Here is a 15,487-nt window from a genome sequence, read left to right on the forward strand (position 1 = left end):
TCTTCCAATCTGAGTCACTAAACCTATAAATTATGCAGTCACTTGATTTTTGAAACCTTAAGCTATGTTGGGTTATGCCAGCTAAGTATCTGAGTATTCTTTTGATAATTTTCCAATGATTTTTAGAGGGTCACGCATAAATTATGAGACTTTATTGATAGCAAATGTAATATTTGATCTTATGTGATTTTTTTTTTAATTTTTTAATTTTATTGATAGCAAATGTAATAAAGATGGTATACTATAACTTGTTATGTGATTTTTTTTTTTTTTTAATTTTTGAGAGAGAGAAAAAAGACGGGGAAGTTAGATGGTTTAGAACTTTGATAGGTGATTTAATTGAAGTAATTTGTTACCTAATTGAAAATTCTGCAATTTAAGGCGGATGGCTTTAATCAATAAAATTTGCCAAATTTTCTTATACTTGGTCCTTTCCCATAATGGCTATTTATCACCCAATATCAGTGATTCGTACAAATTTATATGTCAACCTTTTTCACATGTGTAGAGAAAAATCTAGAAGGGAAGAAAGGGGGAAAGATATATAATAATTAACAACTCTGATAGATAAATTACAAGGGTGTAATTAATAGTGAAAAAATATTCATATTAAAGTTTTAATTTAATTTTTGAAATTTTAATTGTCTCCATTTAATTCTTAAATTTTTTAAATTTTAATTATATTAGTTTTTGTGGTAGCTTTTGTTATAGAGTCAATTAAAAAGTTTAGAGATTAAATTGAGGCAATTAAAATTTGAAAAATTGAGGTTTGAGTATAATTTCAAGGATCAAACTAAGTATTTTTTCAACTAACGGTAGTTAATTAGTAACTTTTTTAATTTTTTTTAGAGAACGTGAATTCAAATTATCATGAAAAATATCGAAAACTAAATGAAAAGAAACATCCAAAATCTAAAACTAAATATAAACAAACATTCAAAATCATTATAAAAAGAATATTCAAAATATAATAAAAAATATTTGAAATATAACAAAAAAAAACATTTAAAACCTAACAAAATGAGACTTCCAAAAATATTGAAAAAAGAACATCCGAAACTTAAGAAAAAGAAACATTTAAAATAAGTCCAAAGAATCATTCAAAACTTACAAAAAAAAAAAAGGTTATTCCAAAGGAATATATATCCAAAACCTAATAAAAAGAACATTTGAAACGTAACAAAAAGAAATATGAAAAGTTTAAGAAAAATGAAATATCCAAAATTATTTTAAAAAATCTAAAACCTAACAAAACGAAACATTTAAAACTTATTAAAAAAAGGACATTCAAAGACTAAGAAAAGAAATATCTAAAATTATTAAAAAAATCATCCAAAATCCAAAAAAAAAAAAACACCCAAAACATAAAAAAAGAAACATCCAAATCTAAGAGAAAGAAACATTCAAAACTAATTAAAAAAAAACATCCAAAACTTGCGCAAGGAGATGAGGAGAATTTATTACATTTTATTCTTTTATCACTCCTATTACTGTACTAGATAAATCATGCTGAAAACTAGGTAGGCATGATATGTATGTGATTTATTAGTTGATTTTTTTAATTAAGGTATTGAGAATTTAAATTTACTTTAAATACAAAAAACATAATGTGATTAACTGTTTGTTATTAAGTGGATAATTCTTGTCAAAAGAATTAGTTACTTTAGTTTTTGATAGACACTTGAAATACCAAACGATGAGTCATGCCGAAAACTATGTAGGTATATATAATCTGGTAACTTATTAATTGATTCTTTAATTAAAATCTTGAAAAATTAAAATATACTTTAAACATATGAAAAAACATCATGTGATTAGCTGTTGGCTCTTAAGTGGATGATGATGATTTGTAGCAAAATTAATGAATTAATTACTGTGCTCACCATTCTTGAAATAACAAACGATGAGTCATGCCGAATTATTAATACTAATAAAGAATCGAATAAAGTATATTTTTATTTTTAAATTATATTTTATTTTAATTTTGTCATAAAAATAAAAAAAATTATGAAACAAAATTAAAATAAAATAAAATTTAAAAATATTTTTAAAATTTTTAATAAATTTTAAAAACAAAAAATATATTTTACCTAAACAATAATATATATGATGAGAGGTCACCTTTAAAATGTTGGGAATATGCTAGTATGCTACTCCAAATATAGAGTATCTCAACCAACTCAAATTATTCAAGATGGAGATTTAAGCTGTTATGGCATGGGATTTTAAAGTAAGATTATAATTAAATGACTTACTTATAACAAAACAAATATGGAGCGGCTAGCTAGGGCTATTATAAGGAAAAAATAAATATTTGGGGTGGGGGAATTAAATTCACTAACCTAAAGTTGTTATTAGATTTAATCAGAGTTCCAAAGTATTCAAAGAATCGGGCCCAAGTTTAATTAGGTTAATTGCATTTTCATAATTAAGTTATTTAAGCGAATGGTTGAAACAAAACAAGAATTAATTGAATGAAAAACATGGTGTTATTTGTGGAAAGTCTACATTTTCACTCATTTCTCCATGCAACGTATGTACCCATATGGCCGTGCGTTATGCTACTCACTATGGGTGGCAATAGGCCGGTAGGGTGGGTTTCTGACTTACTCGATATCGTCCCGTTTTATAATAATCCACATCGAACCCGTTCTGTTTTTATTTGTGGGTAGTAAAAATTTTAATCCATCAACCAATTGGGTTGGTCGTCGAGTGGTCAACTCACTCGTCCGCTTAAACAAGTGTTGGGAGTTCGAATCCTGCCTTGTGCATGCAGTAACTCATTGGCCAACGGTAGACCTTAAATGGAGCTCAGATCTGCGACGGATTAGTCCTTAACCTGTCGGGTTGGGGGATACCGTTTGGATAAACCAAAAATAAAAAATTCTAATCCGTCTTATTCCTATCTGATTCTATAATTATTAAAATTTAACAAATTAAATTAAATTTAAAAATTTATATAACTACTATTACATACATAACATAAATTAAAGTAAAAATTTAAATATAATACAATATTATAAATTATTTTTCTAATTATTTTATATATATTACATATATTATATATTAAAAGTATATATATTTATATATATACTGGAACGGATAGGGGCAGGTTTAACCTAAATCCAACCTCATATCTCACTCCATTCAATAACCCGTCCCGTTAAAAACTCATCCTAACATGGAAGCAAGTAATTATCCACCCCGAACGAGTAAGGGTGGGATGGATACCTACGAATTCAGATAGTGTTGCCACGTATATGATTATATCAAAATTAAAAAAAAAAATTATCCATAAAAAATAGCGAAAATTCAAAATTATTCTTGCTTATATTTATATTTATTATAAAAATTTTGCTAAATTGTACCTTAAAGGGATATATTAAACATATCATAAATTTTTTTTATAAAAGTTATGCAAAAATTAATTTTTTTATGTTTTCAATGCATTGAATACATCAAAAGCATTAAAAGGTTTTTACTATTATATTATTAAAATGTGGCCTAAGTTAAATCCTTATTATAATTATTTAAATAAAATATTATTTTAGTCCCTAACATTTTGACTAAATTCAAATTTCGTCCCTAATATTTGAAACGCCATATTTTTATCTCAAACTTATTATTTCATCTTATTTTAGTCGTTTAGACAAAATAAAAATTTTCTTTTAAAAATATCATCTTTTTTTTTCATTATGATTCTCTTTTAGATAACAACAAAAATTATAATTGTAATGATTATAGTGGCAGCTATAGTATTTTAAGAACGAAATGACAAAACAATAAGAGATAGAAAAAATATGTTTAGAAATTTTTTTTTAATTTAGACCAAAGAATTAAAGTATAATGAAATAAAATATTTGAGATAAAAATAAAATATTTTAAATATTAATGACAAAATTAAGATTTAACATAAATATTAGAAATTAAAATAATATTTTGTTCTGAATAGACATAACTTTTATAAACAATTTTATTAAATGATATATTATCATAGTTTATACTTATTAATTAAAAATAATTTTCATTTTATTTTACTAAACATAGTTTTTACAATTTTTAAAAGATAACCATTCAAAAATTTCAAAAAAAAAATTTAAAAATAAAAATAGTATCAAAATATCATTTTCGATATGTTATCAAGTGTTCTTAATATATTAGTGATCTAGTTATTTTAATCGTTGATCTCAATTATAAAAAGAAAAAAAATATATATATATATAACATATATTAATTGAAATCAACTATTAAAATTATTGAAATACTAGTATTCTAAGTATATTTAAAATTTTTTCTATAATAATACATGCGATTTTTTTTTCTGTTCATTTGAATCTAATTAATGGCATATCAGAACATGCAAAAGTAGTGTATATTCATCATCATGGTTCATAAAGATATTCCTCCAATATTAGGTTACTATATATGGTATGGACAAAACTCAAATGCAAGGTACATGCATGAAGGGGAGGAATATTATGTGACTAAAAATAGAAGAAGAGACGTGATTGAAATAAGATAAATTAAAGGAGCAACACTGACACTGGCAGTGGCAGCCATGTGAATGGTTTAATTTTAACAACCTCATCTCAACAACATTATTTTTTCCCAAATTGTAGTGTAAAGTAATTAAACAATTCCTAAGAAACGCCTGAAACTCCAACAACCTATATATAACATTAAAGTCTAAATAAGATGATATAATTATTTTAAGCTAATTTTTAATTCACTATTTTAAATGAAATTTAATTTTAATATATTATAAAATAAAATATTATATACAATCATTTAATCACATTTATTATTTTAAATGCAATTAAACTAAAAATAAATTATTTTTATTTACGTATTATTACTTAATTTAATAAAATTATTATACATTTATACTATATCAAAATTAAATTTAATAATAATAATAGTTTAAATGACATCATCTTTCCATATAGAAGGTTAGAAAGACAAGTTGATGTAATGATTCAGCAGTAGTCAAATGGTGAGTGGTGCCAAAGGGCGCACGTTGTTCACGCCTTCATCTCAGCTTTCTAATCCAACTCACCAAATACTTCAACTTATTATTGCTGAACTCCACATAGGATTTATTAGATTTTGCTTTTTTGATTTTCTTATTTATTTTCTTATTCATTTTCTCTTAATTTAAATAATATACAAATAATTTTATTTATTTTTTTCTTTTTTTTTTTTATTTTTTCTTTCATTTTCCTTCTTATATTCAGACAAAGCCTAAAGATCCATCAATAACAAGTTTATTTAGAAGTCCAAACATATTTCCATGAGAGAGAATATCAAAAAGGGGATTTGGGTCGCGGGTAGAGTATTTTTTTTTTTTTGGATTAGTCCAACACACAAAAAAAATTTAATTATTAGTCATACCAATTTAGGTTGGTCGAATGGACAACTCACTCTATTTAAATAAGTACTGAAGATTCGAATTCAGTATTATGTGTTATAGATGTAATTATTAATGTTGTATTCTCTCATCAGATTAAGCTCTTTGAATGCGTGATTTTATGACATGGTATCAGATCTCTATGTCTGAAAAGTCAAATAGTCTAGTGAAACAAGTGTTAAAAGTTTAAATATTATTAATGAGTTAATTTATTCGTGTAAAAGATTTAATACTTCAATTTAATTTCTAAAAAATATTAATATGTGTCAAATTAATTTTTTTATTAATTTTCTGTTGATATATTACTTGTAACTGTCAATGTGAAAGGTAAACCTGTTATGGCTCGTATAGAACTTAATAATGACATGTTAGAAAAAAAATTAATAAAAGAAAAAAATTTATTCACATTGATATTTTTTAAAAACCAAATTAAAATGTTGAATTTTTTAAGCACCAAATTAACTTGTACAACTTTTTATGAGTAATTTAAACATTAACCATTAACTAGTGAGAGTAAGAGTACATGTACATTTCTTTTTGTGTTTACCTTATATTCATCTTGATAGTAAATATATCTAAACAAAAAGAGAATACCATGTGTGACTTACATGAATATTTTAGTTTATTTTAGAATCTAGAATTTAATCATCGTTTTCGAATAGATTATTTTATGTTAGTTAGAAACTAATAAATTTTGAAGACTATGGTTTATACTATAAAACTACAGTAATAAATTAAAACGAAACTATATATGATGGATTTTCATCAGCATATAAAAACAAGCATCTTAAATACTAGCAGTATTTCCCAAAAAAAAAAAAAAAAAAAAAAGGAAGGTTCGCATATATGGTTAAAGACAAATAATGGTGGTCAAGAAGAGGACATGAGACAATACCAAAAAAAAAAAAAGAAAAAGAAGAGGACATGAGATGAATTTTGTAGATACTAGAAGGAGCAAGAATAATAAATTGATTAATAATATTTTAAAATGCTATACAAATTAATTTCTTAATAAAATAAAAAACATTTTTTATTTATTTTTTAACATTTTAAATAATTTATATTCTCTTAACTACAATATATTTTACAAATTAAGATTAATTTATCATTTCTTGAAAATATTAAACACTATTTTATTTTTTATTTTTATAAAAGACTAATTCATCTAATATTTAAAAAATTAAAAATCAATTTATTATTTTTTAAAAATTAATGAAAAAAGAATAATTGTTGTGGTCCCCCAACTATAATATATAGCTGCAAGAGTAGATGTATGAAATATCAAGAGACAGCTCATTAAGCATAAGTTAATCTAATAAAATATACATAAAGTAATAATAAGTTTAATTAACATAACAAAAGTAAATAATTAATTTGAGAGTTTTATTTTAATACATTAATAGTATAAAATATATGATGCTTAACTATACTATTAACAACATATTTATGCTTAGAAGAATTGTGTGAGTTGTTGTTGGCTTGAGATTTGAGACAACAAAATCTAATAAAGTTAGTTTATTACTTGCAATAGCCGCAGCATTTGTAGCATTAGATCATGATGTAATAAGAGCAATATATCCCTCTTATTTTATAAGGTAGTTAAAATAAGAATTTATGAAACACAGTCTTAATAATACACTTAGTAGCCTGCAAAACTTATTTGATATATACTAATTAAATTTTGATACACGTTTTGCGTGATACTTTGATAATATTTTTAATTATATTATTAAAGTTCTAAGTATTGGATAATTTCGAATATCAACTCTTTGTTTTCTTTCTAAGAGATCCTCACAAATTAAATCTAACAGTGCATGAAATTTGGTAATGCAATTTTTTTTTGTCGGTGAATTGGACAACACTCTTCACATATTTACCAATTTTTTTTTTCGGTTGCAGCTGGTAGGACTCAAACCCGAGACCTTTGAGATGGGGAAGGGGCGGAATGCCGTGTGAACTATGGCTCATTGGCTGGTAATGCAATTCAATTTGGTTGAGTTGCAAATAAAAAAAAAAGTCTACCTCTTTTTGGGCTATTAAAAAGCCCATTTTTTTCTGTTAAATTTTGGAAAGATCTTGCTATGGGTAATGCAATGCCCAAAATAATTTTTTTTTTTCTCATTACAAATTTGTTATTTTTGAAAATGTTAGGACAATTTCTGCTTGTCCCCCATATGTTTGAAAATCATCTGTAATTCTTTTTTTTTTCCTTTGTATCTCACTTCGTTACAAATCATTTTTTTTGTTTCTCAGAGTATCTCCCAACCCAACAGGCTAAGAACTAATTCGTCACGATACTAAATTTTATTTAAGGATTTGTTGTTGGTCAATAAGTTGTTGCATGTACAAGGCAGAATTCGAATTCCCAACACTTGTTTAAGCGGACTAGTGAGTTAATCAATAAACCAACCCAACTTGGTTACTTCGTTGCAAATCATATTCAAATTTTTTAGTTCTTCATATTCAAAATAGTTCTCCCACCAAAGCTTAAACCAAAAAAAAAAAAAAAAAAACTTATTCTTTATAAGTCAATGTATCCCACAAAAGCGTGAATCACGAAAAAAGTTGGAGCACTACTATATTTTCCAATAACATTAAAGAATTATGGGGCACCAAAAACAAATAGTTCCATCCACTATCATTTAAGAACAAGTTGGGATGCATGGGGTTCCCAATTCTATCCCTTGTATTTAAATATGAGTTAAAATCCTTGCTTTTCCAAATTAAAATACCTACAAATTATCCTTTAATATTTTCTTCAATGGTTTCGTTAAAATGTGTTTTAAAGATACACACTAATTAAAGTTATTATTAGTAAAATTTTAATTTTAGTAAGTATATAATAAATTTGTTCTTTTATAAAAAAAATTATAAATTAACAATCTTAACATGTTAGCCAAATCCTTTATACTTATACGGTGAAAGCTGAAATGGATAATCAAACATTATTTTTTAAAAAAAGTATAGGTACCAACATATTATCTGTCAACTTATTGTCAACAATAATTAATTATTATATTTTAAACACATATATAAAGAGACATATCAAGAAAATATATCTATAAAGACACTTCTATTAAACACAGCCATAAAAAAGACATTTTTATTAGACACATCCAGATACTTTCATTAAACACAGTTATCAATAAGTCACAAAAAAAAACACAGTTATCAATAAGAGTTGCCAGAAATGCTGTTGGTAACCTAACGGAACAGTATTCTTTTTAAATTAAGGAGGGTATTTATGTAATTGTCCATATATAGTGACCAAATTATCATTCCTATTTATGCCGCACCTTCATGCCCCTAAGACCTCAGAATGCACTAGGGTTTCAGAAATTCTTCTCATGAAACTATGAAAACATTGAAAATCACTCTCATCATTATTGGTTCTTTCCTGTTCTTTAATTTAGGGTTATGTTATTCTACTAGAAAACTCCTCATGTTCGATTTCGATGAAGGAGATGGTGGTGCTATCCATGATGATGTGGATCTACGTGGAAGATACGGTGGCGGATACGGTGGAAATGGTGGAAGTGGGGGAAAAGGTGGAATAGGTGGACATGATGGAAGAAGTGGAAAACATGGACGTAATGGATCTGGTGGTGGACATGGTGGAAACGGGGGAATTGGTGGAAGGGGAGGAAGTGGTGGAAACGGCGGTAATGGTGGTGACGGTGGAGATGGTGGTCGTGGCGGCAGTGACGATGACAGATATGCAGAAGCACCTAGTAAAGGAGGTGAGAAAGATAGCAGCGGAGATGGAGCGAGTGGCGGTGGTTATGCTGGCAGTGGCTCTGGTGGCGATGGTAATCATGATGGTGGTGGAGGAGGAGGTAGCGGCCTCCATTGATACTAGGTTGAGGATATACTATGAAAAGTGAAAATTCATATGTAAAGTTAATAGTTAAGAGTCGTTAGATGATAATTTAGTTAAGTCCGCTAAATTATTTATGACCTCTTAATTATCAACTTCACCTTAAATTATCTGCACCTAAATTTCTATGTTATGAAAAGCCAGTGTACAAAAATAATACATAGCTCCTCTTACTACTGTTGTAATAAATAACATGAAGAGTAGGACTACTGTATGGCACAAAACTATTGTATGAATATTAGAAAAAAAATGTTATATATTATTTTGTGGATATTTTTTGTATGTCTTTTATTTTTAAATTTAAAAGTAATTGACAAAAAATGATATCATATTTGTCTTTTATACCATAAAAAAATTATACAAGAAAAATGTAAAAAATAATTACATGATGTAATTTGACTTAAATAAATATATAAGAAAAGTTTAAATAAGCTTTTATTTCTTTTAAAATATTCAATTTTTTTGGTTTATTTTATTTGTAGTAATAATTAGGGATGAAAATAACCAATAACACAATTTTCTCTTTTTTTTCTTGGGTTCAGTAACATAGGCTTAAGTTTTTATTTTTGGTCTTAAACGGGGCTAAAGCCCAAAGAATGCATACCAAAAGCATAACTATTAACTGCATGAGGTAACCAGTTTTTATGAAATGTGGGCATTAAGCCCAACAGGCATAAAATTAACGTTCAGGTACTTCTTGTCTATATTAATGTTGGGCCCTTTAGAATGTTACTCTCAATCTGACAAAAAAATGGGATTACTCTCAATAATAAAATAATGGTAAAAATAATTAATTTAGGTTGGGCGAGTAATAAGCTAACTCGTCCGCTTAAACAAGTGGATTCGAATCCTGTCTTGTGCATACAACAATTTATTAGCCAGTGATCCTTAAATGGAGCTTAGATCCATGACAGATTAATTATTGACCTGTTGGATTAGTGAATACCATGGATAACAAAAAAAAATGTGACAATAACCTAGAATGATTTAGTGGTTTGCTCATTAGTTTGTTTAAATTAGTGTTGGGAGTTCGAATTTCGCTTTATACATGCAATAACAATAAATCTTAAATAGAACTTATGAAAAATTAATTTTTGATTTGTGAAATTAAAAAATACTTGATAAAAAAAAATAACCGTGAAATTAAAAAATTAAATTCGACCCAAAAAAATGTACTAGATCTGAGAATTAAATGAAACATTTAGTATCACTGCAACAGAAAACGACGACGTTCCGCTAATTTTAGAACGTTTTATTCGCCGTGTGTTGTCAGAAGCTCAGGGCTAGCAACAGTCCACTGAATCCCGAAAACACCCCTCAAGCTCCATCGCTAGTACAAGCATCATCCTTCATATCTCTTCAGGACAATTCTGTCATTTCCGTTATCATTTCTTGAAAGCACATTTTAAAGACGAACGAAGAGGAAATGATTAAATAAATAAAAAATAAGATTAGAAAAACGAGAGAAAACGCAAAGACAAAAAAAAAAAAAAAAGTTGCAAGCACACTCAACACACACAAAAACACCGATTTGGGGTTTCTAGTTTCAACTTTCTACTTACAATTTTTTTTTAATTCTTTCTTTCTCTTAACACCCCCCTGAGATTTCAAACCCTCTCAAACTGAAGCAAAAAGGTTTTATAAGAAAAAGGGTAAAAAACAAAATTAAATTTTCAATTTAAATTCCGTTTCGACTTTGATCATCTTCGTTTTTCGCTCTCGCCTTTTTTCCAATGGCGTCGTCCGAAGGTTTCACTGACAAGAACACGGTGTTCAGAAAACTCAAGGCCAAGTCTGAAAACAAGGTTCGATCACTTCCGGTTTCCAGAAATTTTCAATTTCGAGGTTTTTCGTTTGAGGTTTTTCAATTTTTTGTTCAGATCTACTATATTTTGAATTGTTGTGATTTTTTTTTTCATTTTTTCGGCTTTAGATGTGTTTCGATTGCAATGCGAAGAATCCAACATGGGCGTCGGTTACGTATGGCGTCTTCATATGCATCGATTGCTCCGCTGTTCATCGCAGCCTCGGAGTGCATATCAGCTTCGTGAGGCAAGTTTCTTTTCTTCTTTTTTTTTGGTAGCTGATTGTTGTTTAAATTGTGATGACTTTGTTACTTTTATTTTTCTTAAATGTTTGCAATTTTGATCATGCAGCTGATTTTGTGTTGGGAGTGCTATGTTTTGACTGATTGTATGTGTGCGGATGAATTTGGAGTAGTATATTGTACTACTCATGTTGTGTCACCTCTTAGAGATTTTTCATTTTTGTTCAAATTGTATGGCTTAAGCTTGAATAGTTAATGAAATTGGACTTTTAGAGTTATCCCTTCTTATGAAGTAGTTTGAAGATGGGAAGATACCGTGTGTGGTCCTTGAAGCTGTGTATATTTCACAGGGATTTGTAAAATTATATTTTTTGAAGTTTGCATGACCTGTTCGATAAGGTCTAAAATTAAAATAAAATAAAAAAAATTCTGTTTTTGTTTTGGCTTTCTGCTTTCTATCACAGAAACATTTTTTTCCCAATAGAATCGGTTGGCATGGTGTTTGGTTTGTGCTATATATCGTATGCTGCCTTGTTTTATGCTATTGAATATAAACAAGAGTATGTAGCTCAATAAGCTTAAGCTTGGAAGGATGAGTGATCATTTAAAGTTGTTATATTGTTGTGCTTGCTGAGCTCCCACAAAGAATTAGGATTAAAAGTGGAAAAATTGAATAGATGCTTCATTCTGAATAAACAAAGCCCACATGATGCACTTTTTTCTTTAAAGTGAGTGAGAAGCTCTTGTAAACCATTGTTTTATTTTGTTTTGTTTTTCCTTATCCTTTTTAATCCATGTAGCCGACCTTATCCTTTTTTTATACATGTAGCTGACATTTGTCTTTCAAAGAGTTATTATAGGGTGTATATATATGAAATAGCTTAATCTAATGGGGGTTCATGATGTACACTTCCTAGCTTCATGGAGGTCTGTCTAATTTACTTCCTTGATTTACTTCAAATACTCTGCTTTTGTGCCTTTGCTTTAAATTAATTGTTCTTTGAAGTAAATTGTTATCAAATTAGTTGAAGTAGTAGAATAGCTCAAAGAAGGTTGAAGATCAATAGCTTAGTATTGATATGTTCTTTAATATGTAGATCTACAAATTTAGATTCATGGAGTCCTGAGCAACTAAAAATGATGAGCTTTGGAGGAAACAATCGTGCACAGGTTTTCTTTAAACAGCATGGCTGGAATGAGGATGGCAAAATAGAAGCGAAATATACATCCAGAGCTGCAGATATGTATAGGAAACTTCTTTCAAAGGAAGTAGCTAAAAGTATGGCTGAGGAGGGAGTTGCATCATCATCACCTGTTGCTTCTCAGTCTTCTCAAGGGGCTAATGGACTTAGCGAAGTCCAGACCAGTGGAGCACCAAAAGAAAACACATCAGATAAACCAGAAAAGCCTGAGAGCACTTCTTCACCCCGTGCTTCACATACACATACAGTAGTGTCAAGTGTGGTCAAGAAGCCCATTGGTGCCAAAAAAACTGGGAAAGCTGGAGGACTTGGTGCTCGTAAGCTCACTAAAAAGGTATGCAAATAGTTAATTTTTTGTTGCTGATTGTGTTTGGAACATAGAAGTGATATATTTGAATTTAAATTTTGAACTTATGTGTCATTTCATTTACTCAATTAATTTCATGACTTGATTTATTGACATATCCTGTTGAAATGCAGCCAAGTGAATCTCTCTATGAACAGAAGCCGGAAGAACCACCTGCTCCAGTTCCATTGGCAACAAACAATAATGTGCTCGCTCCATCTATAACTTCCCGATTTGAGTATGTTGAAAATGTCCAATCGTCTGAGGTAAACTCTGGAGGTTCTCAGGTAATTGGTCATGTTGCTCCGCCAAAGTCATCAAGCTTTTTTTCTGACTTCGGAATGGATAGTGGCTTTTCAAAGAAATCTGGCCCTAGCTCCTCAAAAGTGCAAGTAAGCCATATGACTGCAACTTTTGTACATCCAGTATAACTAACAGCCAGTCTTAATGGGAAAAAAAAAAGTCATGTATGTTTTTCTGATAGAATATTAAGTTTATTTATGATTCCTTTTAAAGTTTGAATCTTGGTCCCTGGTGCTTCATAGTTTTAATAAAGATTCAAATCCATGGAGCAAAATTTAGTTACTGCAGTAATGGATGGTGGCTGTTATAGCAGGGGGACTTTCAATCATTTCATTAAAACTATGATTGTATATTGATGAAACCAGTAGAGGGGGGTATGTGTATTCTGGTTGCATATATTTCTTAATGGTAATGCAGAAGGAATTGTCAAGTAACTGGTTCATTCCTTTTAGAGATATTAAAGCTCAATCTTGTTTTAAGTTTGTTAATGTTCCAACCAGTAGCTGGTTTCATTAATATGCACCACCATAGTGCTTACTGCTCTTGCCTCCTTTAGTTATACATAAGCTTTCTTATGTTCATTGGCTGAAGCCTGAAAGACATAAGTATTTCTGGTACCTACTGTTAACAACTACTATTTAAATTTTCTTTTTTTTTTTTTTTGGGGGTTGGATCCCATGGAGTCAACCTGCATTTTATTGATTTTGGCACTTCAATAGATGTGATCAATCTTCTCTGAAGCATGTATTTGGTGTCTTTATCAACATACCCATTCCCATTCAGCTAATCCTGTTTTGCTATGCCTCTTGTCAGATTGAGGAAACAGATGAAGCCAGAAAGAAGTTCTCGAATGCAAAATCCATTTCCTCATCCCAATTTTTTGGAGATCAGAACAGTGCTGCTGATGTGGATGCTAAGGTTACTTTGTCAAAGTTTTCGGTATGTAAAGCTTCATGGAAGATTGCATGAGATCATACATTTATTAGATACTTGTGTTTGTCCAACACCTTTATTGGAGTGTATTGTTTGGCTTCTTTCATATTTTATCTCTTCACTTGATTGCCATAGCCCATATTAATTGATTCGAGCATTGAGACTATAGGGAGAAGTTGCATTACATAGTTTTTTGAATAAAGTATGAATGTTATTTTGTGCTCTCAAAATTCATATACAGAGAAATCCCAGACAACTATTTTTGATCTATGGGCTACACTAATAGTTATCAATGCTGATGCTGTACCATGTTTTACCTCTTGTTGCACCAGGGTTCAAGTGCCATCTCTAGTGCTGATCTTTTTGGTGAGTCGAGAGCCAATTCTGGAGCTGATGTTTCTGCTAGCGACCTCATCAATCGATTATCTTTCCAGGTATTCCTTAACCCTTAAATTTAACTATATTTAGACACTTCAATATTTGTGCCATTCATCATGTCAAATGATGAAATATAATTAAGTTATCCTATTATTTCCCCTATTAATATTGGATTGGATGCTGCAACCCTTCCCTTCATCCCCTTTTCACAGGCGCAGCAAGATATCTCATCGCTTAAAAACATTGCCGGAGAGACCGGGAAGAAGCTCACCTCACTGGCATCCAATTTGATGTCAGATCTTCAAGATCGAATCCTTTAAATATGTTTTGTATCCAAGACAATCCTTGGAGTTTGAATACCAGCCAGTATGCTTCGGAGGTAATAGAATAGTTGAATATACAATTCTTTGAGAAACCAAAGAAAAAGAAAAAGAAACCATATATATTCTCAGGTTTGTAAGAGGCTGGTGTTTTTATATTGTGTCAAAGGTATTGTTTTGAGGTTGCTAATACGCTTTAGATTTTCTTCACCCTCCCCTCTTTGCTAGACTCATTAGTGTCATCTTGTATCTATGAGAAAAAAGTGACTTCATCTTAATCCACATATTGAAATCCAAAATTTATGGGTTTAAATAGTTTGTGGATAATAAATAAATTGGGTTGAAATTTAGTATGTTGTAAAATCAACAAATTTGAAGTTTTGAACTGTCGACTAGATTTTTAACGGTTGAGATTTAGTCACTAGAATAGCCTCTAACTAGCAATTTCTTGTAAACAATCACAATAAATTATTCTCCCTGAAAAATAAATAGGGTTGTCCATGAATATTTTTGTGAGATTTATAAATACATTCACTTGGTTTACCCTAATTGAGAAGCTATGAGTCTTGTTTAACTCACTAGTCAACTTGAAATTGATGTGATTGTATTTGTTGGTAAATATTGGAACCATAATAAGTAACCAAACTAATGATCTTATCACATGAACTCATTGC

At 29.2% G+C, this 15,487-nt stretch overlaps 1 protein-coding gene across 1 annotated transcript; it reads left to right on the top strand.

Annotated features, from left to right (window-relative positions):
- Window positions 1-10,665: 10,665 nt before the first annotated feature.
- On the top strand, window positions 10,666-15,163 carry LOC112719757 (probable ADP-ribosylation factor GTPase-activating protein AGD8). The gene is made up of 7 exons (XM_025770441.3): window positions 10,666-11,089; window positions 11,218-11,336; window positions 12,429-12,867; window positions 13,014-13,271; window positions 13,996-14,121; window positions 14,448-14,549; window positions 14,706-15,163. Exons 1-7 carry the CDS (start codon window positions 11,018-11,020, stop codon window positions 14,811-14,813), a joined length of 1,224 nt encoding a protein of 407 aa, XP_025626226.1. The 5' UTR covers window positions 10,666-11,017; the 3' UTR covers window positions 14,814-15,163.
- Window positions 15,164-15,487: the final 324 nt, after the last annotated feature.

The sequence above is a fragment of the Arachis hypogaea genome, chromosome 11 (assembly GCF_003086295.3).
Source record: "Arachis hypogaea cultivar Tifrunner chromosome 11, arahy.Tifrunner.gnm2.J5K5, whole genome shotgun sequence".
Classification (NCBI taxonomy): Eukaryota; Viridiplantae; Streptophyta; class Magnoliopsida; order Fabales; family Fabaceae; genus Arachis; species Arachis hypogaea.

Excerpts from the sequence above, each read along its gene's own strand:
- LOC112719757 (XM_025770441.3), top strand. The coding sequence starts at position 11,018 with ATGGCGTCGTCCGAAGGTTTCACTGACAAGAACACGGTGTTCAGAAAA. Across the intron at positions 12,868-13,013 it reads CTCGTAAGCTCACTAAAAAG|CCAAGTGAATCTCTCTATGA; the intron begins GTATGCAAATAG and ends GTTGAAATGCAG. Across the intron at positions 14,122-14,447 it reads TTACTTTGTCAAAGTTTTCG|GGTTCAAGTGCCATCTCTAG; the intron begins GTATGTAAAGCT and ends TTGTTGCACCAG.